Source organism: Mus musculus, chromosome 5, assembly GCF_000001635.26.
Source record: "Mus musculus strain C57BL/6J chromosome 5, GRCm38.p6 C57BL/6J".
In the NCBI taxonomy this organism is placed as follows: Eukaryota; Metazoa; Chordata; class Mammalia; order Rodentia; family Muridae; genus Mus; species Mus musculus.
Window position 1 is genome coordinate 36484362 of NC_000071.6, and position 15585 is coordinate 36499946.

The following is a 15585-nucleotide window of genomic DNA, read 5'->3' on the forward strand; positions in this document are numbered from 1 at the left end:
GCCTCCCGCGGCCTCATGGACTGGAGGAGCCGCGAGGCCCCGCCCTAAGCCTGTCAGCCGGCGGGGCGCGGACCGGAAGTAGGCCGTGCGGGCCACGCCTCTCGGGAACCAGCGTCCAATTAGCGCCTCCCTTCACCTGTTCGCAGATCTTCATTGGCCTAATATTGCCGGGAGGTGGAGAGAAATGGAAGGCGGGTGACCAATCGCGGGGCCCACCGCGCGCCCTGGTTGCCCCGGGAAACCTAACAGCAGGCATCAGCCGGCCTCAGAGCGGGGCCGGCGGGTCGAAAATGGACAGCCACTACGGGGACATCGAGGGCAAAGACCGAGCCGAGGAAGGCCTGGCCAGGCAGTCGCTCGAGATCAAGGTTAGCTCCGAACCTCTGACTCCGGCCAACCCTGTAGAGCAGGAGCCAGAGCCGAAGCCAGAGCCGGAGCCGACGCAAGGGCGGGAGCCTGAGAGCGAGACCCAGCCGGTGTCGGACAGCTCAAAAGCGAAGGATTCGGAGGGGATCGATTACGCGCATGTTGAGGTCCCGGAAAGTCCGGGGGCCGCTGAGACCGCGGGCGAGGCCGTGTCCCGAGAGCCAGAGAGTCTGCCACAGACCCAGCCCAAGACCAAGCCGGAGTCCAAGGAACCAGAGGACAAAGACGAAGACGAGGATGAGGACGAGGATGAGGACGAGGACGAGGACGAGGATGAGGATGAGGATGAGGATGAGGGAGAGGAACGGGACAGGCCAGAGAAGCCGAAGGGCAAGGGGAAGAGGGAGAAGAGGAAGGAGTCACGGTTCCGGCCATCTCTACCGCTGACCACAATTGTTGAGGAGGGGGCTGCCCCAGGCCCACAAGCTGCGAAAGAGAAAGCAAGGGAGTCACTGAAGAAGAGAGACAGTGAAGAGATCGAGGGGACAGATCGAGAACGACACAAAAGCACAGAAGAGCAACTTCACCCTGGAGAGGCCAAGGAAGAGGAGAAACAAAAAGGGGCGTCCACTGAAGAGTTTGAGTGGACAGCGGACATGCAGAAGCTGCAAGAGCAGCAACTGCGCGGCGAGCTGGTGGAACAGTACCACTCCCTGCTAGTGGAGCGGAACCGTTATCAGCGCTACAACATGTACCTACAGCAGAAGATTCACGAGACCCTACGCAAGAAGGGGCTGGAAGCAGCGGCGGAACCTGGGGACAAGAGCGCTGAACCCGAATCTCCCGAGAAAGAGCAAGCATACTTGCGCTATCTGGCCATGCTGGAGGAACTGAAGAAACAAGAGGCAGACGACTTAGAGTGGTACCGTCAGGAGGTACGGGAGCTGAAGCAGCAGTGCCAAGAGAAGCAGACCAGGGTGGAGAAAGAGTGGCGGCGCTTCCAGGCCCTCAAGAAGCAGGTGGTGATGCAGGTCATGGGCAGTTGCCGCACGCGTGGTGGGCGCCAGGCTGCCCTGAGAGAGGTGGAACAGCTTCAGGCCCTGGAGGATAAGAAGGAGAAGGAGATGAGCGCCGTGCGTCTCGAGAACGTGCAGCTGAAGCAGAGCCTGGTACACTTTGAAACCAGGATGAAGGCCCAGGAGGACTTGGCTGAGGGGCTGCTCCTCATCGACTTTGAACAGCTCAAAATTGAGAACCAGACCTTCAACGAGAAAGTAGAGGAACGAAACGAGGAACTTTTAAAACTGCGCACTAAGGTGACCAGCAACGTGCAGATTATAACGCACGTGAAGGAAAAGCTGTCTTTCATAGATACGGAGAACTCATGCAAAAAGGCACAACTTTCGGAAGTGGATGCCCAGGTGGCCCTAGGAAGAGACCTGTTGACGAAGACAAAACAAGCCCGCGACAGCCTGCGAATCGACAACGTCAAGCTGAGTCAGAAATGTGGGCTTCTGGGTAAGGAATCACTCCTCCGAGACTTGGAAGAAAAGGTGGAGAAGACAGAAATGCTCAACAGGCGCCTGGAATCCCTGAAGCGCCATCATGCCGGGCTCGCCTTGTCCTGCAAAGGGGTGAAGCAAAAGATCAGGGAAGCCAAAACTTTCCTCCCCTCTTGACAGCCCTTGACAGGACAGTTGGCAAAAACTTCTGCAACCCCAGAAACTCTCTTACTCTCTTCTGCCTCTGATTGTCCATTCTGTGGAACTTGGGGGTGCAACTTTATTTTTTGGCTGTTTTCCAGCTTTCAAATTCCTGCTGAACACTTCCAGCTAGCAGTAGCTCTACATGAGCTTAAGAAAAATATATCTAGAGAGTGCGGTGATTAAACTGACTTCTAGTGAAAAGCCTTTATAGCCAAGTAGCCCCAGTCTAAAGGAGTGTTAGAACTGTCTCTTGCCTATGTCTAAGGATGGCTTAAATGAGTGGGCAAGGTACAGAAAATCTCTATGCACTGATCTGATGACTCAAGTCATCTTTGTACTAATTAAACTTAAGAGTATTGAATCACTGACCTGATTAGCTCATAAATTCCCATCTCTCAGTGTGCAGGTGTGTGTGGTCATATGAAGGCCTGAGGAACATATGGGGCATCTCCTGTATGCCACCTTGATTTTTTTCAGACAGGGTCTCTTACTCAATTGGAACTTTGCCGTTTGGGCTAGTCCAGCTAGCATGATGATCCTGGGATCTGCTTGTCTCTGTTCCCCAACACCAGGTTTCAGGCATGCAAGGCCACGTCTGGCTGTTTTATGTGGATGCCAGGGGTTTGAATTCAGATCCTCATGCTTTAAAACAAGCACTCTTACTCTGAGTCAAAAGCTGCATCAGCAATCTGACTGTTGGCACTGCATAACTCTGCTTCCTTCAGATGACATGCCGTACTTTGTTTGCTGAAATATATTGACTTGAAAGTCAATGACAGTTAAAAGTCTCTTTTCACTTTCATGGCTTGAAAACATTTTTATATCGCACCATACAAATGCATTAGTGAGGACAGTTCAAAAAGCTGACGTCGTCCATCCCCCTCACTTAGTTGCTAGTTTTGTTTTGTCCCTCTACCCTATCCTTCAAGGCCAAAGCAGTTGTCTTTGTGCCTCCAAGAGCCGAGGGACTCACAGGGTTATGTAGCTGGGGAGGCTCCCGAGTGAAACTGTCAGTGGTGCCAGAGGTGTCTTCATTGTGATGGTATCCTACAGAGTTTTGATTCATTCTGCTGATTCCTACCCATCAGCTATGTAACTGAATGCTTCATCCTGAACATTGAACATGGTGGGCAATGGATCATGTAGGGCACCAAGGTTAGCATGCCTTAAACTGCAAATGTATCCTAAGTAACTATTATATGGTAAGTCCCCAGTGGGTTCTTGATCACAGCCCCTCATGCTGGAGGCATTGTAGTCAATCACAAAACACTCTTCACTTGGTTGCCTCCCTATTTTGTTCTAATTAGATCTCGATGGATTCTTGATCATGAGATTAAGTAGTTCAGGACCTGGAAAAAATAGTATCAAAGGAGGGTCTATAACTCAGCCACCTACTCAGAGACAGCCCAAGGTCTCTGGGGACGGGGACTTTATTTTGGTGACTTGCTACAATTAAGATTCTTAAACTTATGTAAGTAGAAGTAGGTTTTGTGTACGTTCATCTGCAGCTATAGCTTAGGGTTTGCCAATGGTATGAGCTACTTGTCCATAAAGTATCAGTCAATGCCTTCCAACCCAGCTCATGTATTCAACTTCAGAAGGTTCCAGAGTGTAAGTGACATAGATTCCATGAGAGGAAAGCACCTCAGAGTTGTGTAGTGACCAGTCTGTCTCCCTGTAAAAATATCCTTACTTTTACTTAAATGTGCATATTTTAATAAAATTGAACTCACTAGGGATTTTTTTAAAGGTTTTGTTTTGTTGTTCAAGCAAGACAGGGTTTCCTTGTGTAGCCCTGGCTTTTCTGGAACCAGCTCTATAGACCAGGGTAACCTCAGACTCCGAGATCTGTCTCTGTCTCTCGGGTGCTGGAATTAAAGGCAGGCACCACCATCCGAAGCAATAAAATTATACATATACCTAGAAGACCCAAAAATGCCCAAATTTTAATCCAACTGACCTAGGATGGACATCTGTCTAAGCCTCATGAAATGGAGAAGCATTTGAGAAAAGAAAGGACAAGCCTTTGAGTGAGTGGTAAAATTAAGAGGAATTTTTCCTTTCTGCTTTTCTGTATTTATATATGTATATATACAGATATATATATAATATATACTGGTATGCATATAAGATATATAAATATTATAAAAACACTCAAGGGAACATTTTTAAATTTATGAATTCGCAAACAGAAGATACTAAGAGCCCTGGGGATGTAGCTAAGGGGCAAGAGTGTTTAGCATGAGAAGGGCCTGAGTTGATTCCCCAGTGCTGAAGTGGAAAATGAACAGCCATATACCAGTTTAAGCTGGGCTTGCTGCACACATGTAATTCTAAGATCATGAGCTACAAAGTGAGTGTGTCTTTTCCCCTCTCACATACGCAAAATACTAATAGTTTATAGGCTAAGGGCACTAATCTAGCTGCCTGGAGAATATCCATGGATTTATGGGGCAATTTCAGTCTCCTATTTATTAATCTTTCATAAGCCAGTAGAAAAGAGCTAGGTCCCTCAACCTTCAGTTATAAAGAGAGAAAAAAGATTTTGAGAATTTCAGGGAATTCTCCAACATCACAGAGCTGCTAAATACCAATGCTTGGCCATTGACCATGAGATTCAGCACCACGGCCCTGTTCTTGCTCTCTAGCCAAACCACCTGCAGCTATTTGGAGAAGGTGGTTCCCTCACGCCACATGAAACTCCCTGCAAGGTATAGGAATTGGGGAGGGGGGGAAGGGCTGGGGGAGGGGCTTTGTAAAGAGACCATTCTAGTATGAGCTAGCTGTGGGGGGTTTATAGGCAATGCTGACAGAAGAGATATATGTCATGACCATGTCTCTTGGGTAGCAGGCTTGAATACCACCAAATATTTCACAGCATACATATTTAGTCACACACAAAGCATATCTACTCTTTTCCATTCAAATCCATCCAAGCACTTCAAGGTCTTGAGGTCTCATCTCAGAACTGGTTTTAGGCTCTGAGGCTGCCCTCTGCTGGGCAGTCCTTTGCCATTGTCCACAAAGTTCCGGAATGTCACTTATACTCCTGTGCAGCAGTTCCCCCTGATTCTTCAGACAGGCTCATGATGGACAGGGTGTCTGAACTGCCAGCCCCACATGAAGGCAGCCAGCAACGTACACTTAAGTACTGAAAAGTATGAAGAATCTAGGCCTTACCCAGCTCTGTGCTCGGGTACCAAAAGTCCCAAAGCAAGTATGACCTCTCCAGAAAGCATCTAGAAGCCAGCACTTCTCTCAGGGACGGTATGGACCAGCTGTTATCAATCTGCTGTCGGAGCCTGAACAAGCATTCTGTATCATATTCATGGAATTGGAACAACAAATCTCTTCCATGGGGCTGCCATGGAGGCTAATAATTCAGGTATCACACTTGGCCCAGAGGAGCCTGGTGTAGCTAGAGCAGCCAGCCAGCTCTCTGCAATCCCACAGTCTATCACCTGCAGAGAACAGTGGCTGGCATGGAGAATGAAAGCACTGGTTTTAAGGGGAAGGCAGGCTCTGTGTAGGTCCCTGCTGGAGGCTGGAACACTTTAGGCCATCTCCCAGTGGTCTTAGAAGGTTTACAGGTGACAGCAGTGGGATTTGGAGAGTGACATATATAGGCATTTGTCCTATCTGGTTCCAAGTAGCCTATGGATCCTACTACATCCACAGCCGTTTTCCTACGTAGCTTACAGGAGGAGCTCAACCCCTGCACCCCAAACTCCAAATAAGCTCCAGAATTGGAAACAAACAAACAAAAAGTAAAAACCTCATAGCTAGGTAGTGTGGCACATGCCTTTAATTCCAGCACTTGGAAGGCATGATGCCAGCCGTGGTCTACTGAGTTCAAGATAGCCATCTCTACACAGAGAAACCCTGTCTGGGGGTGGGGGGTGGGGTGGGTAAATGTAAAGCTCAGCGTGTGAGGAGCTAATACGGCATAAATCATGGCCACATAGGCTTGCGGTGGGGAGGTCAAGGCTCGGGGTTCAGGAAGTGCAGCACAACTGGGATTCCCAGAGGACACGCTGAACTTTGGAAAGCCCCAAGAAGAGTAAATCCCCCGCCTTGCTTTGTGTCTCACAAGCCCTGAGTATATTCTAAAATATTTTCTGCTACACTTCAAAGCAAAAATGTCAGTTAAACCAAAGTACACAGTGAACATAAGTAACAATTTTACATGACTTTATTTTAATAAAACCACATATTTACAATTCAAAAAGTCCTAGTTTGATACACTTTACTAAACAAAATTAAAGGTTAACTGTACAAGCAATTAAAACATGATATGTAGCAAGTGTTATCAGGAGTTTCCTATTGGCAAACTGAGCAGTTAGAAGTACCTCTGAAGTAAGCACTGCTCCCAAGGTGACAGGAACTCTCCTGCAAGCTCCCTCCAGAGTGCCAGCTGCCCAGCACCCTCAAGTTTGGGACTGAAAGTCAATGGCAATTGAGGTGGGAGGTACAGACCTCTGCAGGGTCAGTTTCCAGTTTGCCAAAACAGGAGTATGAGAGAAGTATGAGAGACGCCCTCAAAGTAGAGGAACGTGGAACTGTATAGCCTCGAAGGAGGGTACATCAGGCTCACACAAGTCCCAGTCAGTCTATAAAGACCTTGTTTGGACTAGAGATGCAGTCAGTGCTCGGCTGGCATGGAGTCTTGTTGGAGAACTTCATGCATGCCCACAGATTTATGTCAAACAAGAAAAGGTAAGGGCTGGGTTGTGAACACAGAGAATCCCACAATGGCATTCACAACAAGGTGCCCAAGTCCCCTTGTCACAACACTTTCTGTATGACGTAAGGAATGTCTTTATGTACAGTAAGAAAATATATACATCTTGAGAGAACAGATGCCCATGTTGTGGGAGAAAACTCAGTACACATCTGCAAGGAAGGACAGCAGACAGGGCTGGGTAGTGCGCATCTTATGGCCAGCTGGGCCTGGGCTACATTCAGTGTCTGATGTCAGGAATGGCTGGGTTTGGAGGCCATGGATGGCTGTGAAGACATCCTCCTCCAAGAGGTCAGACATCAGCCTTTCACACTAAGGCAGAGAGCTCCATGGAGGGTGCTCTGTGGCCTCCCTGAAGAAGTCACAGACTACAAATGAGACTCCAAGAAAAGAGGAAAGTGAGAGCATGGGGTGAAGAGCACAAATACGACAGCCCGCAGATACACTGGACGGTCACCAACAGGCATAGCAGATGAAGGGAACCCATGCAAACACAGCGCCATGAGGCTGACCCCAAGCCTCCCTGCCACATGCTGTAATCAGTCAAGGGCTCCCCCACAGCTCTCAGAAACACAGAGATGGAAAGGGTGAGTTCTGGGGGTGGGAGGTACGGCTGTGGAGGGCTGTGGACTACAGACCACACAGGGATTTGCTGGAAAATACATTCTCAACCCTGGCCTTCCTGCACCCTCAGGAACCAGAATGCCAATGGATATCAGAAGGTAACCAGTTTCCACAGATACTGGACTGTTCTACTCTACGTAGAAACTGTTCATTTCTGTGAATCTGGAAAATAAAATTTCTTATACAAAGTTCTCAAGTCAAGGAAAAGCTAGGGCAACAAGCACCTCACCAATGAACTGAGAGGAATCAGCTGCAATGGGGAAGGGCTCAGGACACAGAGGGTGGAAGGCTGCCTTACTCTTGTCCTTATAGCAGTGCGTGGAACTCATTTCTAAAGCCAGACGGGGACAGGGGAGAATCACTGGCACTTAGAAGGGATCCAGCTACTCAGGTGACAAAGGCAAAAAGGGACATTCAGCTAAAGCAAGGAAGCCATCTCCTACACAATGGTGTTTTCAGAGGCTGCCATGCCCAGCCTCCCCAGAAGCAAGCAGGTTAAAGAGGAGCAAACTCTGCAGTCTCGTCCTTCCTATCTCTTTACAGAGCCTGTCTCTGTCCCTTCACAGCATATGGCTTCCCTGCTCCAACCACTCTAGCTCCCAAGATGCAATGAGTGCTCCTTTGCAGAGTAGGATCCTGATATGAACTCTCAGCCTTCTTGCTATCAAGTGTCAAGGCAACAATGGGTCAATGTCAGCACAAAAGTCAGGTGCGTTCCCAGGAGCCTATGAGATTCACCAGCAACTACCCTGCAAGGGCCCATCTTCCTTACAATGTCCTTGATAGGGAGATTTAAAACACACCTTTCATCTCTGGAAAGATTATCTCAGTAACTAAGTAATTCCTTTCTTACAAGCATATGGGCCAAAAACAACTCTGAGGTTTCCTAATAACATTTCTCATGCATCCTGGCTAAGAAAGATTGTAATGTACCTTCCAGTAGTTGGCATAATAGCATCACAATTTAATTAACTGCTGCTGGAATAAAGGTTCAAGGAGACAGCCTGCCCTTTCTTGAACCCATGTAGAAAATGCAGTGGCTAGCCATGACCAATGCCAGTGCATGGGCCCACTGAGCTGCTTAAGGCTAAACCTGGATGTAATTCTGTTTTGTTGTAAGGCCAACTTCAGCATCAGAAATCCAACATGGAAAGAGCCCCTGTTCTTGGCAGGCAGGCTTCAGTCTGAAAGCACACAGGTGCCATGTTGAGCTCTGCTTCTTGACCGGTGGGAGTGAGTTACCCTGAGCCTCAGTGTCTGAGGGATGGGCTTCCTTTCTCCATCTCCCGGCTGTCTTTCTGCAGTGCAGACAGCACCTGGAATCACAGAGAAGACAACACTGGTTAGACCTGAGAATCTCATCGAGTCAGCAGAAAAGCAGCAGCCATCTCACAGCACCGCCCCCCACCCCCAAGCCCCACATGCTTGCCTGCTAGCCCCTGAGCACAGCACTGAGGCCCAGGCTTTCCCCAGGGCTCAGACAAGACCCTTCCACTAGTGCACATACAGCTGGTCCCTCACTGGGAAGCTGGCCAGAGGTGTGACAGTCTTGAGATGACTGTGCCCCCTCTGCTCTCCCAGCTCTTGGTTGACACCTTTCCAAAGCATCCCACTGTACTGCTGCCTAACAGCAGCAGTGACAGCCAGAGGCTCCCTTGCTGCACACCCATTGTGTGCCAAGCAGAGCCTCTGTAAGGCAGGGCTGCCATCTCCTCCTCATCTCATCCACCCAATCAGGAAGGTCAGTGCCCGTGAGGGTGCGGGACTGCTGTCAAATACACCGGTGGAAAGGCCTGTCCAGTTCCAAAGCCCTGGAATCCCAACAGCACAGGACTTACTTTGCAGCACAAGTGATGGGAGTGAAGCAGAAACCTACTAAGTGAGGCTCAAGAAAATTGGATAAAAGGAGCAATAGCAGACAAAAGCACCCTTTCCCTTCAAAAAAGCATGACTGCTAACCTAGCCTACAGTATCGTGTTGTGGAAAGCCTGCACTACCATACACTCAGCACAGAGTTGAAATGAATGTGCATGTCCCGGTGAGAACCACGTGAGCTGCAAGAACGCTCCAGTGCCCACTACCATCAGATTACCTGCTATCACTACCCAGTGTCTCACTGCAAATGGCCCACGCTCTAGTTCTAACCTAATCCCTAAAACACAAAAACCAAAACCTGGACTGACTAAATCCTTCTGCATGCTGTGGGTGAGGCATAAGCCATGCTATCTCTGAAAACACTGTGGAAGATGGGCAGCTGTGGCTGTGTGAGCAGGCAGTCAGGAATGGGCAGGCCTGCCTTTCCATCTGGATCCACAAAACCAGCATAACCGATAGGTCGGAAGATTCCAAAACTCCTCCCACAGGCCTCCCACAAAGCTTTCAAAGTGACTCTATCTTCAGGCTCTGTTGCCACATCTTAAATTCTCAGCTTAGCGTCAGAGCCAGGACCCCATGTTTCTAGTCACACTATTCTTTTTCTTTTTTCTTTTTTTTTTTTCGGTTTTTCGAGACAGGGTTTCTCTGTGTAGCCCTGGCTGTCCTGGAACTCAATTTGTAGACCAGGCTGGCCTAGAACTAAGAAATCCGCCTGCCTCTGCCTCCCGAGTGCTGGGATTAAAGGCGTGCCCACCACGCCTGGCCACACTGTTCTTTATTAATCAAAGAAAGGCTCTCCTCTGTTCCTGGATCGCTGATGACAGCACATGAGCAGGACTGTGCACACCTTTTTAACTGCTTTGCTGGACTATCATTCATGGGCAATTCTCTCACATAAAGCATGCAAGTCAGTGGTCTTCCAGATTTTCAAAGGTGTGCATGTGCAAACCTCACCAAAAGTCAACTTTTGGGCTGTTGAGACAGCCCAGAGGGTAAAAGCACTTGCCACCATGCCTGAAGGCCAGAGTTCAGCCTTAGGACTCACACAATGGAAGGAGAGAACCAATTCCCAAGAGTTGTCTCTGACCTACACACTCTTGTGGGGCACATACACGGCTCCTCCCTCAGAGAGTCATACACACAGAAAATAAGAAAGGGAATGGTTAGGGAGGAGCGGAGCATCCCGGCAGAGTCCTGCAGACATTCAGAATGGAGGCGGTCTTCCTACTCACACTCCTGCAGCTCTCAGAACCCAGCCCGGCACCAGGCTGCGCACCTCCAGCCTGAGCACTATTTTGAGCAACACAGTGCTTCAGTCTCAGGCTGTGCTACAAACTCGCTTACCTGTGCCCATTTCTTGTTCCGGCTTTGCATCTGGACTGTGGAGATAGCTGCAAACACTTCATCTGCGGGCAGGTCCTCAGGCAGCCTGGTCAGAAACTGGGCACTGTGGATGAAGTCCATCCTGGTCAGGATATCTTCAAAAAGCTTCAGGATGCCCAGAGCTGTGCGGAAGAGAAATTCCTCTCCATCTCGACAGAATACGTCCCAGATGCGGCAGGCCAAGTCCAAGGGCAGGGACTTACTGTACAAGGTGAAAATCCTGGGGAGAGATAGAATTCCAGGTTTGGGATCAAATAAGGCATTGCACAGCACCCTGAGTCCACACCGTTACACACTGTAGAGGACACGGGCCTGCATTCACTCGGAATGCCAATTTACATTTTACACAAAACAGCACTTCAGCATCCACGTGTTATCAAACACCACAGCTTCTGAATCAGATCCTGAATCACTCCTACTATGTGCCTGCTGAGACAGGTGCTGCATACTGGGTCTAGTAAGACCCACATAGTAAGACATGTGTCTGAGACACACTCAGTAGAGCTTGGAGTGAGCTAGGAAATCAGAACAAAGAGGAGAGTACCATTTTCCTAGTAGGGATCAGCAAAGCAACAAGGTATCAATTTTTCTGTTGTCATTGTTGGGTTTTTGAGAAAGAATCAAGTTACACAGCAGACTAGGCTGGACTAGAACTCACTATTCTCCTGTTACTAACAACCTCTGAGTGATGGGGTTACAGGTGTATGCCACTATGCCTGGCTTTCTCAAATGTCACCGTAAATTACTAAAAACCGATCTTACACTTTAATAATGCAAACCATCAGATGAAAGATATTCTCTTAAAAATATGACAATTGGGAGCTGTTAAGATGACTTAGTGGTGAGGGGAGGACCTGTGTTTGATGCCCAGCAGCAGGTGCAATGGTATGTACCTGGAATCTCAGACGGCACAGATTCCCAGGGCTTGCTGGCCAGCTTAGGTAGTCTACTTGATGAACTCCAGGCCAATGTGAAATCCTGTCTCTAAAACAAGTTGAATAGCTTCTGAGGAATGACCCCTTGGAGCTGACCTCTGACCCACACAGCGTACGCACTCAAATACAAGTGGTAATTACAATCCAAAGTGCCTAACAACTGTGTCCTGGGGTCAAGCACTTCTAACTGGACTGTGCCTATGTCACCAGGTGGATCTAAACCACGCACTTTGTTTGGTAGCACACATGTGTAACCCTCGTCCTTAGGAGACCGAGTCAAAAGGATGGCAAGTCCAGGCCAGTCTGAGTTATAAAGCAGCACTCTGTATAAAAATAACTGAAAATCAAAATGCAGAAACCTACCCACACCTTCCGTACACAGGTACCAGTCCACAGATGGGAACCATGTCTCCTGTCTCCTTAAAGACTGATGGGGCCAATGAGAGCAACGAAAACGATTCCCTGCACATTCCCAAACCCATGAAGTGAACTTGACTCTTCTCTCTTTCTCATGTAGCATACAAACCTGAAACTGTCTTTGCATGTGGCTCTTCATCGACTCCTCCAGGTAGGCACTGGCCAGCACTGAAGAGCAAGGCCAGGTCTCCCTGAGGATGGGATGTGTACCCATCCTTTCTGATTCTAAATACATCAGGCAAGACAGCTTTTTTTTTCTCCCAAGATTTATTTTTTAATATTTTAAGTTATGTGTATGTGTGGGTATGTACACATGAGTACAGGTACCTGTGGAAGCCAGAGGCATCAGGTCCCCATGGAGCTGGAGTTATAAGTGATTGTGAACCACCTGATGTGGGTGCTGGGAACCAAACGTGGGTCCTCTGGAAGAGTAGAACATGCTCTTAACCACCGAGCCATCTCTCCAGCCCCTTGGGCCTCTTTAAAAAGAACAAAGTAGACCAAGGATGGCCTCAAACTTGTCATCCTCCTGTGTCAGGACTCGAGAGTCCTAGCTATAAATCCTTTCTTGAAGCCTGCTATATATATGTAAGTTGCTACTCATTGGCAATGAAGATACAAAGCACTGGACAGACAGACAACTCAGAACAGAAGGGACAGACAGACAGATGGGGCTTAAGGACAGAAAGGGATCATCAGGAGGCCATGCACTAAGCATGCACAGAGAGCTGAATGCATGTGGATGCTCTACTTCAGCTGGTCAGGAAAGAACACACTGCTGAGGAGATACTTCCATCCACCCCGAAGAGGAAGCCGGTGGCCAGGGGAGGAGCTGCAGGGATGTTCCTCATGCCTGTGACACAGGCTCATGACAACTCAACTGTGAGGCTAGCATGATGACAGATCGTGCCAGTGGATGAGGAAACAGGTACTGGAGAAAAGGCTGCCTGGGGAAGAACAAGGGCTCAGAATGGGCAGGGCAGGCTGTTCTACAGGCGTTGGAATTTCTCCTGAGTGACCTGGCAGAGTCTGAGGCAGCAGCATGCGGACAGCTCCTGGAGAGAAGCAGGCTGGGCAAATGGTCCAGACAGCTGCTGTCTTGAATTTGGACATGGAGCAGAGAGGGAGCAGGGGAGAGCTGGCTTAGTTCAGGTATGACCTGGGCAGTTGTAGGGAAGCAAAGAAGAAACCCAAGACTTCAGGTCACCAGCTAAGCCACCCAAAGAATGAAACTGTCATTTTATAATCTGAGTTTGAGACATGTTATATGATGAAGGGTGGACATTCAAGTGATACATGAACTGACTAGCAGCTCAAAGGAAAGTTCTGTGCCAGTAACATAGCTGTGCAAACAGTCTGTGGAGAAAGCACCAAGCCAAGAAAAGACCACCAGGATCAAAAAGTGAAGGTTACCAAACTGCTCCCAGCCTACACCACACATAGAAGTCTCCTTGACCTCACTGTTAGGACCTACCACTTGTTGTATATGAGAGCGCAATGATTAAGGCTTAGATTATGATATCACCTTTGTGTGTGTGTGTGTGTGTGTGTGTGCTCGCACACACCTTTTTTTTTTTTTGATGATTGAGTAATTTTTTATTAGATATTTTCTTTATTTACATTTCAAATGCTATCCCAAAAGTTCCCTATACCCTCCCCCTGCCCTGCTCCCCTACCCACTTACTCCCACTTCTTAGCCCTGGTGTTTCCCCTGTCCTGGGGCATATATAGTTTGCAAGACCAAGGGGCCTCTCTTCCCAATGATGGCTGACTAGGCCATCTTCTGCTACATATGCACCTAGAGACATGAGCTCTGGGGGTACTGGTTAGTTCATATTGTTGTTCCACCTATAGAGTTGCAGACTCCTTCAGCTCCTTGGGTACTTTCTCTAGCTCCTCCATTCGGGGCCCTGTGTTCTATCCAATAGATGACTGTGAGCATCCACTTTTGTATTTGCCAGGCACTGGCATAGCCTCACACGAGACAGCTATATCAGGGTCCTTTCAGCAAAATTTTGCTGGCATATATAATAGTGTTTGGGTTTGGTGGCTGATTATGGGATGGATCCCCAGGTGGGGTAGTCTCTGGATGGTCCATCCTTTTGTCTTAGCTCCAAACTTTGTCTCTGTAACTCCTTCCATGGGTATTTTGTTCTCTATTCTAAGGAGGAATGAAATATCCACACGTTGGTCTTCCTTCTTGATTTTCTTGTGTTTTGCAAATTGTATCTTGGGTATTCTAAGTTTCTGGGCTAATAACCACTTATCAGTGAGTACATATCATGTGAGTTCTTTTGTGATTGGGTTACCTCACTCAGGATGATATACTCCAGATACATCCATTTGCCCAAGAATTTCATAAATTCATTGTTTTTAATAGCTGAGTAGTACTCCATTGTGTAAATATACCACATTTTCTGTATCCATTCCTCTGCTGAGGGACATCTGGGTTCTTTCCAGCTTCTGGCTATTATAAATAAGGCTGCTATGAACATAGAGGAGCATGTGTCCTTATTACCAGTTGGAACATCTTCTGGGTATATGCCCAGGAGAGGTATTGCTGGATCTTCTGGTAGTACTACGTCCAATTTTCTGAGGAATCGCCAGACTGACTTCCAGAGTGGTTATACAAGCTTGCAATCCCACCAGCAATGGAGGAGTGTTCCTCTTTCTCCACATCCTCGCCAGCATCTGCTGTCACCTGAATTTTGATCTTAGTCATTCTGACTGGTGCACACGCACCTTTTAAAGAAAGTCTTCCTTGGTTCATACCTCATCTGTACTGGCTAGTTTTGTGTCAACTTGACACAGCTGGAGTTATCACAGAGAAAGGAGCTTCAGTTGGGGAAATGCCTCCACGAGATCCAGCTGTGGGGCATTTTCTCAATTAGTGATCAAGGGGGGAGGTCCCCTTGTGGGTGGTGCCATCTCTGGGCTGGTAGTCTTGGTTCTATAAGAGAGCAGGCTGAGCAAACCAGGGAAAGCAAGCCAGTAAATAACATCCCTCCATGGCCTCTGCATCAGGTCCTGCTCCCTGCCCTGCTTGAATTCCAGTCCTGACTTCCTTGGTGATGAACAGCAGTATGGAAGTTTAAGCTGAATAAACCCTTTCCTCCCCAACTGCTTCTTGGTCATGATGTTTGTGCAGGAATAGAAACCCTGACTAAGACATCATCCAAGTCTCAGCCATGGTGACTTCCTTGGGAGGCTGTTTCTGACACTAGGAATCATAAAGGGGTAGGCGAATCTTCCTGTTTGCTTGTTGTTTTGTTTGTAGGCATTTTGCTTTGTCTTGTTTGTGCTTAAATACGGACATCTACTTCCACACAATTTGGTGTCTTCGTAGGACTAAGGTGTAAGCCGGGATGTGCAGCTTCTTCTGAGGCCTTCTTTCTGGCTTATAGAAGGTCTGCCTGCTCCTCCCTGTGTCTTCACATGGTCATAACCAAGTGTTTCTTGTCAACGTTCACATTGTACCTCATGTATCCTTTCCCTATCTGCCATTCAAAGCAGCCGTAGTTTTCTCAGAGACAGTACA

The 15585-nt window shown here is 48.1% G+C and overlaps 2 protein-coding genes across 12 annotated transcripts in view; one reads left to right on the plus strand and one right to left on the minus strand.

Moving 5' to 3' along the window:
• The first annotated feature begins 226 nt into the window (after window positions 1-226).
• On the plus strand, window positions 227-3810 carry Ccdc96 (coiled-coil domain containing 96). Its single transcript, NM_025725.3, has one exon. It carries the CDS (start codon window positions 291-293, stop codon window positions 2043-2045), a length of 1755 nt encoding a protein of 584 aa, NP_080001.1. The 5' UTR covers window positions 227-290; the 3' UTR covers window positions 2046-3810.
• Window positions 3811-6242: 2432 nt separating this feature from the next.
• Window positions 6243-15585, minus strand: part of Tbc1d14 (TBC1 domain family, member 14) — a 95668-nt gene continuing 86325 nt past the window's right edge. For 5 of the 11 annotated variants that reach the window (XR_376793.2, NM_001113362.1, NM_133910.3 and 2 more), the window contains 2 exons: window positions 10657-10915; window positions 6243-8753 (listed from right to left, as the gene is read on the minus strand). Coding sequence is in view for 10 of the 11 variants with exons in the window: in NM_001113362.1 (NP_001106833.1) it covers window positions 8688-8753; window positions 10657-10915 (325 nt within the window). In the remaining variant the exon portion in view is untranslated. The remainder of the gene's footprint in view (window positions 8754-10656; window positions 10916-15585) is intronic. The other 6 variants (XM_006503640.3, XM_006503641.4, XM_006503642.4 and 3 more) reach the window with 2 other exon arrangements.